General features: G+C 45.0%; 1 protein-coding gene across 1 annotated transcript in view; it reads left to right on the forward strand.

Moving 5' to 3' along the window:
- Window positions 1-12,516, forward strand: part of ST18 (ST18 C2H2C-type zinc finger transcription factor) — a 59,582-nt gene that overhangs the window by 32,266 nt on the left and 14,800 nt on the right. The window contains exon 9 of the mRNA XM_070382840.1: window positions 8,962-9,077. Coding sequence (XP_070238941.1) covers window positions 8,962-9,077 — 116 coding nt within the window. The remainder of the gene's footprint in view (window positions 1-8,961; window positions 9,078-12,516) is intronic.

Raw genomic sequence — 12,516 nt, forward strand, 5'->3', positions numbered from 1 at the left:
ACTGATCCTGGCTATCGGGTGTCCAAGCTGTGGCAACCCCAGAGCTGTGAGCTGGGTTATCCCTGGAGGTGGAGTCACCCCGGAAGTCAGATGTTGTGCAGGAAGACATCAGCTTCCTCTCATGGCTGGAGCCCCCTGGGGTGGGTCTGATGAGCCCCGACTCAGTGTCATTCCAAAGAGTTCACGGCTACACCCTCCACTGGTTAGACTCTGGGTCACTGCACATGTGACCCCAGCCTTCCTGCAAGGCTGTCTGTCCTAGGGAAGTGCTTGGTGCTTGCCAGCTGACACGTTTGAAGAACTGAAGTAGACATTTGGAAGTAAGCATCACCCCCCTTTTTTCAGATATGTGAAGCTCAGAGACTTTGGAGGGAGGCTAATTTGATTTTAACATATACTTTATTTTTTATTGAAGTATAGTTGGTTTACAATATCATATAAGTTTCAAGAGTACAGCACAGTGCTTCAGATACATATACATACACATATATATACATATATATGGGCTTCCCTGGTGGCTCAGATGGTAAAGAATCTACCTGCAATGCAGGAGACTGGGGTTCGATCCCTGGGTCGGGAAAATTCCCTGGAGGAGGAAATGGCAACCCACTCCAGTATTCTTGCTTGGGAAATCCCATGGATAGAGGAGCCTGGCGGGTTACAGTCCATGGGGTCACAAAGAGTCGGACACGACTGAGTGACTAACCCTACTCACTCTGCATATATATGTGTATGTGTGTGTGTATTCTTTTCCAGATTCTTTTCCCTTACAGATTATTACATAATACTGAGTATAGTTCCCTGTGTGACTTGAGCATCTTCCTTAACATCTCTGGGCATGAGTCAGTGTCAATGGCAGTGATCAAAAAATTGGGGTGTTTTCTGTTCCCCTTCTGTCCTTCCCTTCCACCCTCCCCCCACACACACTTTCATTGGCATCCCCATGTCCAGTAAGACTGGCCCCGAGGACGTGGGACACCCGTCTGGTAGGAGAACCAACCTGTAGCCAAGCTCCTGGATGAGTGAGCAGTCAAGCAGGCATGCAGAATAGCTGGAGGGGGAGTGGCCTGGAGGAGCCTCCAGGACCCAAGGCAGCTCTGCGTCTCCGTCACCACCAGCCACACCTTCCCAGGAGGGCAGGGATCTCCTACAGCAGCAGGTTCCAGTTAGATTATGCCATGCGGGGCTTAGTCACTGTCCTTTCTTTGGCTTTTAAAAGTTCACCCAAGTATTTAGGGATGGTTTGAGTTAATCTATCATAACACTACTTTAGAAAAATTTTCTTAAATCACACACATCCAACTTTAATGTAAAACAGACCCTGCAAAGTGTAAGAAGCTGGTTTGCCTCAGGTGGTGATTGAGAATTGGTGAACATGTGTCTCTGTCCTCCTCTGCATTCCCTAGTCAGCTTGTGCAAAGTCCCCAAGGTTACACCTTGTTTTTGTCATTGCCGTATAATCCAGAAATGTGCCTACATTCACACTTGCCATCACTCCACACTGGGGTCCGAGGTGGAGATGAGGTGGTGGGGGTGGATCCTTTGGAAGCACAGCCCAGATGAGAGCAAGGATGGTGATTCTTCTGAGTCAGGGACACCCCCAGTCCAGAAGACCCCCTCTATTGCCAATCAGTCTCCTGCCTAAACCACTCCCAAATGAGGGCACCTAAGCCTTGGGGGCAGGAGGAGAAGGGGACGACAGAGGATGAGATGGCTGGATGGCATCACTGACTCGATGGCCGTGAGTCTGAGTGAACTCCAGGAGTTGGTGATGGACAGGGAGGCCTGGCGTGCTGCGATTCATGGGGTCGCAAAGAGTCGGACACGACTGAGTGATTGAACTGAACTGAACTGAATCCCAGCTATGAGACCTGGAGGTCCAGTCAAAAATGTGTGGCACGGAGGATGGTCCCTTACAGAGTGACCGTTAGTGCATCCTTGTTCTTAGGCGAGTCCACTGGGATGAAACCCCCCACGTTGGAGAGGCTTGGTGCCATGTGCTGGGGGCTTGGACTTTCTCTTCCTCATCCTTGCAACCCCTCTGTATACCAGCCATGGTCACTGTTCACCCCAAGTCTTCTTTCTGCTTGCACAGGGTCAGACATCCGGTCCAGTCCCCACCAGTAACAAAGCAAAGTGGGTTCTTGCTCCCTTTCAGGGTCTTTGTGTCGTTTGACACAGGTTCTGATGGCTCAGTGGTAAAAAACCTGCCTGCCAACACAAGAGATGCAAGAAATGTGGGTTTGATCCCTGGGTCAGGAAGATCTCTTGGAGGAGGAAATGGTGACCCTCTCCAGTATTCTTGTCTGGAAAATCCCTGGGAATGGACAGAGGAGCCTGGCAGGCTATAGCCTATGGGGTTGCAAGAGTTGGACATGACTTAGCTGTAAACCACCACCATAATGTCTGTAGCAATGTCTGCAGGGTACTCCTTATATTCTGGGCATTCCTGCCACTTAGGGGTTGAGTAGGTCCCTTGGGGACCTCCTTGGCTATGTGTACTTCTTAACACTTAGCAGAAAGTAAAGTCTCATAACAAATATTCTCTCCTTAGAAACATGTGAGGAGTCATCTGGGCAGCTTTGTGGATTCAGCTGGGGTCCATTCCTATCTAATGCTGATGGAGCTGACATCCCAGTGCAGTCATGGGGAAGATGGATCATTTTGATTAGACGTCTGCTCTTTTCAGAGTGGCTTACTTCCTTCAGGTCTGCTAGTGCAGGCTCACTGCTACAACTTGCAACCTAAGTATCTGACATCTGGGCTTCCCAGGTGGAGCTAGTGGCAAAGAACCCACCTGCCAATGCAGGAGACATAAGAGACATGGGTGCGATCCCTGGGTTGGGACGATCCCCTGGAGAAGGAAATGCAACCCACTCCAGTATTCTTGCCTGTGGAATCCCATGGACAGAGGAGCCTGGCCAGCTACAGTCCCTGGGGTCGAAAAGAGTCAGACATGACTGAAGTGACTTAGCACACAGCACACATCTGATATCTGGGATTGACAAGCTACTGGAAGTTCGATGTTATAACAAGAACAAAGACGGCTTTGGAGATCCTGAGTTCCTGGAGTCCTAGAGCTTGCACTAGGTTTGAGTTGACAAGGTAGTTTTTAAGCTCAGTGCCTATTGTCAGGGTCTGAGCGGGGGTGGTTCACTGCTGGGCGCTATCCCTGCGGGACACACACAAAAGTGCTTCTGAATCCCCGTAAGCCCTGGGACAGTTCCTTACCCCTGCTCTTTGTTCCTGAGTCCATGCCAAGGTGATTTACATGTGTGAAAGAAAGAGTATTTTTCACATTCTGTTCTGACCCAGAAAGAGAAATGTGATGCTCAATAGTTATTATTTTGTAGAAATCGGTGGTAGTCAATGTGCTCGTTGCGAAGGTACAACGCAACGCAACACCCCTCAGAGGGTGGCCACACTGAGTCGGAATAAGGATGATGGCTCTTTCTCCACAGTGTCTGATTCTCCTGACTAATCTGAAGAGCAGGATTATTACCAAAGTTTCTAGAGAAGGAAATTGAAGCCAGATGGAGTGAACTTGCTGTTCTTTGGTCATATAGAAATTAAGTAATGGGCCTGGGTGGCAGGACCAGGTGCCATCTCAGGATGGCAGGACCAGAGTTCTGAGCCCGGGTGCAGAACATGGCCAGTGACCATGCAAACCAGGGACGGATGGTCCTGGCTGTGCTTCCCGGGAGCTCTGCCGAGATGCTGCTCAGGGTCCCAGGGTGCTCTGTGAACCTGGGCTGCTCTCAACTCCACATACTTCACATTCTCCACACACCCTCACACCCCACACCCACACAGCCCCAGACCCCACATGCCCCCAACACAGCCCACACAACCCTACACCCCACACCCCATACACACTCCACACATACCTACAGCCACAGCCCACACACTCCACACCCCCTCACACACCCTCACACCCCACACCCACACAACCCCAGACCCCACATGCCCCCACACAGCCCACACAACCCTACACCCCACACCCCGTACACACTCCACACACACCTACAGCCACAGCCCACACACTCCACACCCTCTCACACACCCTCACACCCCACACCCACACAACCCCATACCCCTCATACCCCCCACACCCCACACACCCTCACACCCCATACACCCTCACACCCCACACCCCCCTTACACCCCATACCCCACATATCCTCATACCCCACACCCCATACACTCCATACACCCTCCACATACCCCACACCCACACCCCACACACTCCACACACCAAAAACCACAGCCCACACACTCCACACCCCCTCACACACCCTCACACCCCACACCCACACAGTCCCATACCCCACATACCCCCTCACACCCCTACACCCTGCACCCCACACCCCATACACCCCCACACCCCCTTACACCCCATACCCCACATACCCTCATACCCCACACCCCATACACTCCATACACCCTCCACACACCCCACACTCACACCCCACACACTCCACACACCAAAAACCACAGCCCAAACACTCCACACCCCCTCACACACTCCACACACCCCACACCCCTACACCCCACACACCCCACACACCTACATCCCACACACTCCACACAACCTCATACCCCACACCCACACAGCCGTGTACCCCACATACCCCCACACACCCCACACCCACACCCCACACACTCCACACACCCTCCACACACCCCACACCCCTACACCCCACACAACCCACACACCTACATCCCACACACTCCACACACCCTCATACCCCACACCCACACAGCCCCATACCCCACATATCCCCCACACACCCTCCACACACCCCACACCCACACCCCACACACTGCACACACCCTCCACACACCCCACACCCCCATAACTCCACACCCCCTCACACCCCACACTCCATACACTCCCACACCCCATACCCTACACACTCCGCACACCCCACACCCCTACACCCCACACACTCCACACACCCTCATACCCCACACACTCCACACACCCCAAAACCCTACACCCCACACACTCCACACACCCCACAACCCTACACCCCACACACTCCACACACTCCACACACCCTCACACCACACACCCCCTATACCCCCACACCCCCCCATACCTCCCACACCCCCCACCCCACACAACACTCACGCCTATACTCATGACCAGAAACTGGGTGATTATTTCTAATTCATTGTTATCTTGTTCATATGCACAACAGTTGCTTAATTTTGGTGGTAATTTTCAGAAAATATTGTCTGTCTCTCTCAGTGAAATAGCCTGTCCAGATGCCCCCTAAAAAAAAAATCCTGAATCTGGAAAAAACTCAAACTATCTCGAAAGGAAAGTGCTGAGAAATAACTAGAGCTGTCAGTTTTGTTCAACTGTCAGTTCTCCAAAGACTTCAGATGTTGAAAGTGCCAGATGCTATTATCTGTTATTCATGCTCTCATTATGTTCTGCTTTTTACTAAAATCAATATAAACTCCTATTGTACATTAAAGGAATTTCATCGCACCCATGCACTCTCTAAACACACATATATGTATGCCACATTTTCTCTTATGTATCTCCAATATAAATTATTATTTTCAAAAGGATGCTATAAATTTTGAAAAAAAATCTGACAAATGATGTTGACATATTTTTTATGGTATGCAATTTAGGAGTTTATATGATATACAATGCTTCAGTAACAAAATTAAACATTCTTATAATGAGGGTCACCTGTATTTTAATACATATGCTCTCTGCAAGTTTCTAGAGGTAGAATGCTGAGCCAAAAGAAAAAAAAAAGGAGGAAGGGAGAGACAATTATTTCATAATGCGATTGCATATCCAAGATTCCATAATTTTTTAAGGAAGTTACAAAATATTTAAAAGGTCATATCCAATAAAATTATTCTGTTGAAACAGCAACACATTTTACTTTGCTAAGTTAAATACCATATATTCTGCAAGAATTAATTTTGAATGTATTTGAGTCAAGTAAGTTAAGCTTTCATAGATGATTATTTCTTTCAGAATCTCTTATTCCCTTGTCTTCTACAGTGTGCAGATTCAACAAACAACAGCTGATAACCTTTATATGTTCATCTGTACATGCCTTCTTAGAGATACTTTGCTAATTCCTATCACAAAGAAAATAATAAAATAGCTCTTTTCTGCTTTATGCCATTTTTGTGAAAAATCTAACATCTGAACAGAAAAACAAAGTCTGTTCTTTGTCTTTCTTGTGAAGTCAGGATCAGTACTAAACTGAAAAGAAGGCCATGAAAATTAGTAATGATCCAACATTGCTTTTGGATCAATTAATAGCGATTCCATCCAGTGAGTAAAAGCATTACAAAATATCAACTTAGCAGAAGAGGTCATTGGATATACATTTGTAAAAGGCCAAGACGTTTTATAAATTATAGTGAAAAACAGTACCCACGCTGAATCCAGGCACCTCCAAATGAAATGGATAATAGTGTATCTGGGGGTTTCCCTGGTGGTTCAGTGGTAAAGAATCCACCTGCCAATGCAGGAGATACGGGTTCGATCCCTGGTCCGGGAGGATCCCACGTACCTCGGAGCAACTAAGCTCGTGCGATACAACTACTGAGCCTGTGCTCTGGAGCCCAGGAGCTGCAATTCCTGAAGCACCTGTGCGCCTACAGCCTGTGTTCCACAAGCTTCTCTCCACGAGAGAAGCCACTGCAATGGGAAGTCCACGCACCGCAATTAGAGAGTAGCCCTTGCTCGCCACAACTAGAGAAAAGCCCAGGCAGTAATGAAGACCCAGCACAGCAAATAAATAGCAAATAATATTTTTTTTTAAATAGTGTATCCAGTTTAAACTCTTATAATTAGGAATTGCTTTGCTCTAGTCACATTGTGAAATGTGAAAGCATAAGCATCATTCACTTGTTTTCTATATATTTCACAGAAGCAGCATTAAAATAACCCTTCTCCTTGTACCTTAATAGACAACGATCATCAAGCACCCATTTCTCTTTGTTTTTTAATGATATATGATTTTCTGCTACTAGTTTCAAACATTTATCAATAATTCAAAATGGAATACTCAGTATTTAATATGAAAAAAGAAATTAGACCAAACCAGGTTTTACTAATTTGCTCTGAAGATCCTGTTCCTTGAGGTCATTCATGCATGTTTTCACCACTGTGTGGTCTTGTGTAAAATAATCGATTGAACTGTTGTCTAGGTAATTAATTAAGGAAATTACATTTGCCTTTATAACTGAGATCAAGGCTTAGAATTCTTCTTAGATTGGGAAAATCCACGGATTTTGTTTTCCATTGATTTTGAGTGTCAACTCAGAATGATTAAAATTGTATTTACCCTTGCAATGTCATGTCCATGCAATTTAAATGAGATTTGCCTTCAATAACTCAAAATCATTTTCTCATCTTAAATGGATCAATACTTTTGAGATTTAGGAGACAGTTTTTTTTTAATAGATCAGTTCAGTTCAGTTCAGTCACTCAGTCGTGTCCGACTCTTTGCGACCCCATGAATCACAGCACACCAGGCCTCCCTGTCCATCACCAACTCCCGGAGTTCACCCAGACTCACGTCCATCGAGTCAGTGATGCCATCCAGCCATCTCATCCTCTGTCATCCCCTTCTCCTCCTGCCCCCAATCCCTCCCAGCATCAGAGTCTTTTCCAATGAGTCAACTCTTCCCATGAGGTGGCCAAAGGACTGGAGTTTCAGCTTTAGCATCATTCCTTCCAAAGAAATCCCAGGGCTGATCTCCTTCAGAATGGACTGGTTGGATCTCCTTGCAGTCCAAGGGACTCTCAAGAGTCTTCTCCAACACCACAGTTCAAAAGCATCAATTCTTCGGCACTCAGCTTTCTTCACAGTCCAACTCTCACATCCATACATGACGACTGGAAAAACCATAGCCTTGACTAGATGGACCTTTGTTGGCAAAGTAGTTAACCTCATTTTAATATTAAATCCAGAAAGTATTACATTTACTGAATATAAGCTTAACGATAAAAGTAAACTAATTATGTGTTTGAGTGAAACCATCATGAGTTGCCTGACAGTAATATATCAGATGGTAAATAAGTGATGTGAAAGGGTCAATGAGATTTCCTTATGAAATCAGGATCAATACTAAGCTTAAAAGAAGACCATGAAAATTAATGATAATCCAACAAGATAGTCCATCCAGAGAGTAAAAACATGAGGAAAAAACCAACTTAGCAAAAGAGGTAAAGGAAAACAGGAAGTGATTGATGTGAGACTAAAAACAGGTGTCCAGAAAAATCAAGCTAAACGCTGCTGAGACATTGTGGACTCAACCACTGTGCATTTAAGCAAATAGTTTAAATCTTATTTGCATATCAGGAAGGACATTCTAATAAGCTAAATTTACTTCTTCATTCTCTATTTAAAAATTTGTGTGATTCATTTTTTGCAGAATTTCTTTTGTTTTACCAGTGCCTACTGTGTACATGGCAACCCACTCCAGTATTCTTGCCTGGAGAATACCAAGGACAGAGGAGCCCTGTGGGCTACAGTATGTGGGGTCACAAAGAGTCAGACATGACTGAAACGACTTAGCACACTCGCACACTATGTACATAAAGAACTATTTCCATGTTCTCCAGGAAATGTTTATTATACTGTAAAGCTTGAAATATATTGAAGTTAATATATTAAAATATTAACTTATTTACATGGCTCAAGAAATTCCTCTGTAGTTTTATCTGCCAACATGTGAACTTTCAAAAATTGTGCCTGTGAGTTGTAATTTCTCATTCTTTACCAAGGATAAAAGTCCATGGCAGTCCGGGTGTACCCTTATTATTTTATTTATTTTGTGTACAAATCCGGTGAGGGGATGTCATCTAAGTCTTTAAGCCAAAACTCAGATTTGACCCTGATGACTTCAAATACAATTGTTTTTCCAGGGTTTCCTAACATCTTGTGTGCTTTTTTTTTTTTTTTTTTCCAGAAAGACCCAGTGAGCTCTCTAGAAAATTTAGAGGAAAAGAAGTTCTCTGGAGAGGCCTCCATACCAAGCCCTAAACCCAAGCTCCACACCAGAGATCTCAAGAAAGAACTCATCACGTGAGTGACCTGTGGTTCTAGAATGGAGACTCCTGATCAAAGCCTTGAGTAATAACACCTTGGCCTATGGAGTTGACTTGGCACTGTTTCAGGACAATTTCGACTGACCGGTAGTTAAATATGCTGTGTGTACCTAGACCTCTACTCAGAACTAAGAGGATTATGAAAAAAAGGTGCATGACTTGATCTCGTGCTAAGGGAATTAAAAGTCAAATTGAAAGACAAAATATGCAAAACAATTAGAAATGTTTATGTTCTGGTCAGAGATCTTAATCAGACATTCCCTGACCTCAGAGGAGCCAAGTTAGGGCTAGAGGTAGTCTGTGTGAGTGGTAGTCACTCAGCTGTATCTGACATTTTGTGACCCCAAGGACTGTAGCCTGTCAGGCTCCTCTGTCCATGGAATTCTCCAGGCCAGAATACTAGAGTGGGTTGCCATTCCTGTCTTCAGGGGATCTTCCCAACTCAGGGATCGAATCTAGGTCTCCCACAATGCAGGCAGATTCTTTACCGTCCAAGCCACCAGGGAAGCCCAGAAACTTTTAAAACTTCCTGCAGAATGTTATTTGGGAAGGGAGTTCATGGGTTTTGTTACATTCTCAAGGAGTTCTGTGACTCAGGAGAGTTGAAAGACCCAGGCAGGTAATACTGGTCAAGCTGCCATGGGTTGTTCATCAGAAAGGGTTGCGTGGACCAGAAGGCCCTACGCCGAGCCCCAGGACCAGGCAGCCTGAAGAGAGACAGAGTCAGAAGGCGGGGGCAGGACAAGGGCCCTGAGAAGATGGCCTGGTTCAAGTTTTCCGTGAACAGACCACAGGATGTTTGAGCAGAAACATGAGCTAGTGCTGGGCTATTTGGGGAAGAGCAGTGTGCAGAGTTCTTCTGAGGCCGTATGCATGTGGGGGACCGTCTGGGGTCAGAAAGATCTTCTAAAATATTAACTAGAGATGCAGACGTGAGGTGTGGCCTGGGAGACGGTGCTTCTGGGGAAGACATATAGAAAGAAGAGGACAGAGTGCTCATCCCAGAATTTGAAAGCACGCATCCTGCTGGGACCTGAGAGGGTCAGAGATGCCCACAAAGAATACAGACCTGGGGACAGGGAGGAAAGTGATGGTCATGGGAGCTGAGAGCTCAGAAAATTCCCACCTGGGCCTTTGGTGGTTTCAAATGCCACAGGAAGTTCAGCGAAGTCAAAGCAGAAAAGGCAGAATGTCCAAGCATCGGGTTCCCTTACAAGAATAGTGTTTCCTGATGCCTGAGCATCCCTGAGCACTGTACCCCCTGGGAGGTGACCTGGGCAGCCAGGTACTTACATCCTCATGGCCTGCTAGTCAAGTTTCTAAAATTTTTGTATGGATTTTGTTTCTGCAATGTTATCTCAAAGATCCTCAAAAAGGGCCAATGTTTATCCTTTGAAGGCAGATTTTGGAAATTTCCATAGTTGTTTCAAACTAAATGTAGTGTGAAAAACTGATGATTAACCTGCATCACCATGTTGGAGAGAAAGATGAAGTACAATTATGTTGTCATGGGCCCTTCTCATTGGTGCAAAGAGAAAGGGCTCCGAAAATGCAGTGAACGATTTTCAGAATGTAGTCATGAATTCCTAGGACAAGAACTCCTTAGAGGCCTTGTGGTTTTCCTCTTTTTTCAGGACAGGTGAGCACTGGGGTGGATACCACACACTCCCACGAACCTGTGTCACACACAGGTTCTGTAAACAACTCACCCAGTCCTTATCATGCTTTATGTTTCTAACCGGTAAATGTGCCTTAATTGCTTACCAGAAACTGTTTGGCTAGAGTAGATTTTTCGATGCTATGGGATCAACATAAATTCATTTAGATTTTGAGCGCCACTTACTGAGGGAACTAGCTGGTTTCCTTTCTCTAAACTGTGACGCTTTCCTTTGCAAATCTTCCCAGAACATATCACCCAACTGGCACATGTTGCTGTGTAAGATTTCTCATCAAAGATCTGTAAATTAACCCAGCCATCAGAGCCCAACGCATCAATTTTTCCTACTATGTCACTCCTTCAGCCTTTGCTTTATTGCTTGACCTCTTTAAAGCACAAAGCTTCAACAAAATAATTAGCCACTATTTAAACGCAAGCTTTATCATTATACTTCCTTAATGCACGCTTTATCATTATACTTTCTAAGTAATTTATCACTGTCTGGTTTAAAAATCATTGGCACTTCTTTGCCTCTCCTGGCAGTATTAATAAGGATGATTAAAAAAAATAGAAATAAAATTTAAAGTGAAATAAAATAAACGCAATGCTGTTTTGGCACACCAGGTGGCGATGTATTTCCAAAGTGGGAATTCCCAGGCTGTTATTAAGCCATCCCTCACGCTCTGAATATTCCAGCTGCATAATGATCAGAAAAGACTGTTTCTCTGTTGAGCGGGCGACTGGCACTTGCAGGATAACTCAGCTCAGATGTGAATTGTTGTTCTCTTTTTTTTGTTTGCATATATTTGTAGTTTTTAATTTTCCTTCCTGATGTTCTAAGAAGGTGGTGGGCAGAGAGCTGGCTGGTTTAGCTCAGATCAAGCTCTGAAAATTAGGCATCTCTCGAGAGATGGAGGTGTTCTACTCTTGTGGTTTCTTTAGACTACCTGAGAATGATTGGAAAGTAGCTTACAGGAAAAATATACTGAGAAGGTGACATTTCAGAAATCTTGAATGTCATGAGACTATCCCCAGATACTCCTCTAAAGGGACAGAGTCTGATTCCACACATGGGTAAACCTCTCCATAAGGCAGGGTGCCTAGAACATCAGAAGGCATGACTGACGTAGCTGATGCTTCCTCTGATTATTGGCACCGTCATAAAGGCCACTGAGTGGGCGGGGTCAATCTGCTCACCCCCAGCAACATTTTAGCAGTGTCAGAGAAAAATAAATGGCTGAGAAAACAGTTACTCCCTGTTAACTATGGGAGTAAACCTGTTCAGAACAACTATCCTCTTTCATTATTTTTAAACCACACATAAGATACACAGAATGTGACCAGCTTCTCAGATGAATGAAGTGTCTGGGACAGACTCTGGGCAGGTGGGTGGGAGAGACTACTGCTTAGGTTGTTGATTCGTGAGTGTCTTTGGTGGGTTCAAACCTTAGGATGAAACTGATCACAAGCTTTATTAACTAGACCTCTTAACTATTTCTGTACTGTCAGCAGCTTTCCCATCTGAAATGTCAATTTATGTGTCAGCCATAGGTAGTATTTTCAAAGATCTTTTTCAGGTGATTTCTAACATGTTTTTGAAGCTACTACGTTATCTTTCTCTTTAAAAATTTACAAAACTTTCTGAAATCTATGATGTAGTTGGTACCAGTAATCCTAAGAGCCACTATCATGATAAAGCATGGGTTTATAATAATTATTTTTTAGCCCGTGTTTTCAAAGAAATAGAACAGCATTGACT

The sequence above is a fragment of the Bos mutus genome, chromosome 14 (genome assembly GCF_027580195.1).
Source record: "Bos mutus isolate GX-2022 chromosome 14, NWIPB_WYAK_1.1, whole genome shotgun sequence".
Lineage (NCBI taxonomy): Eukaryota > Metazoa > Chordata > Mammalia > Artiodactyla > Bovidae > Bos > Bos mutus.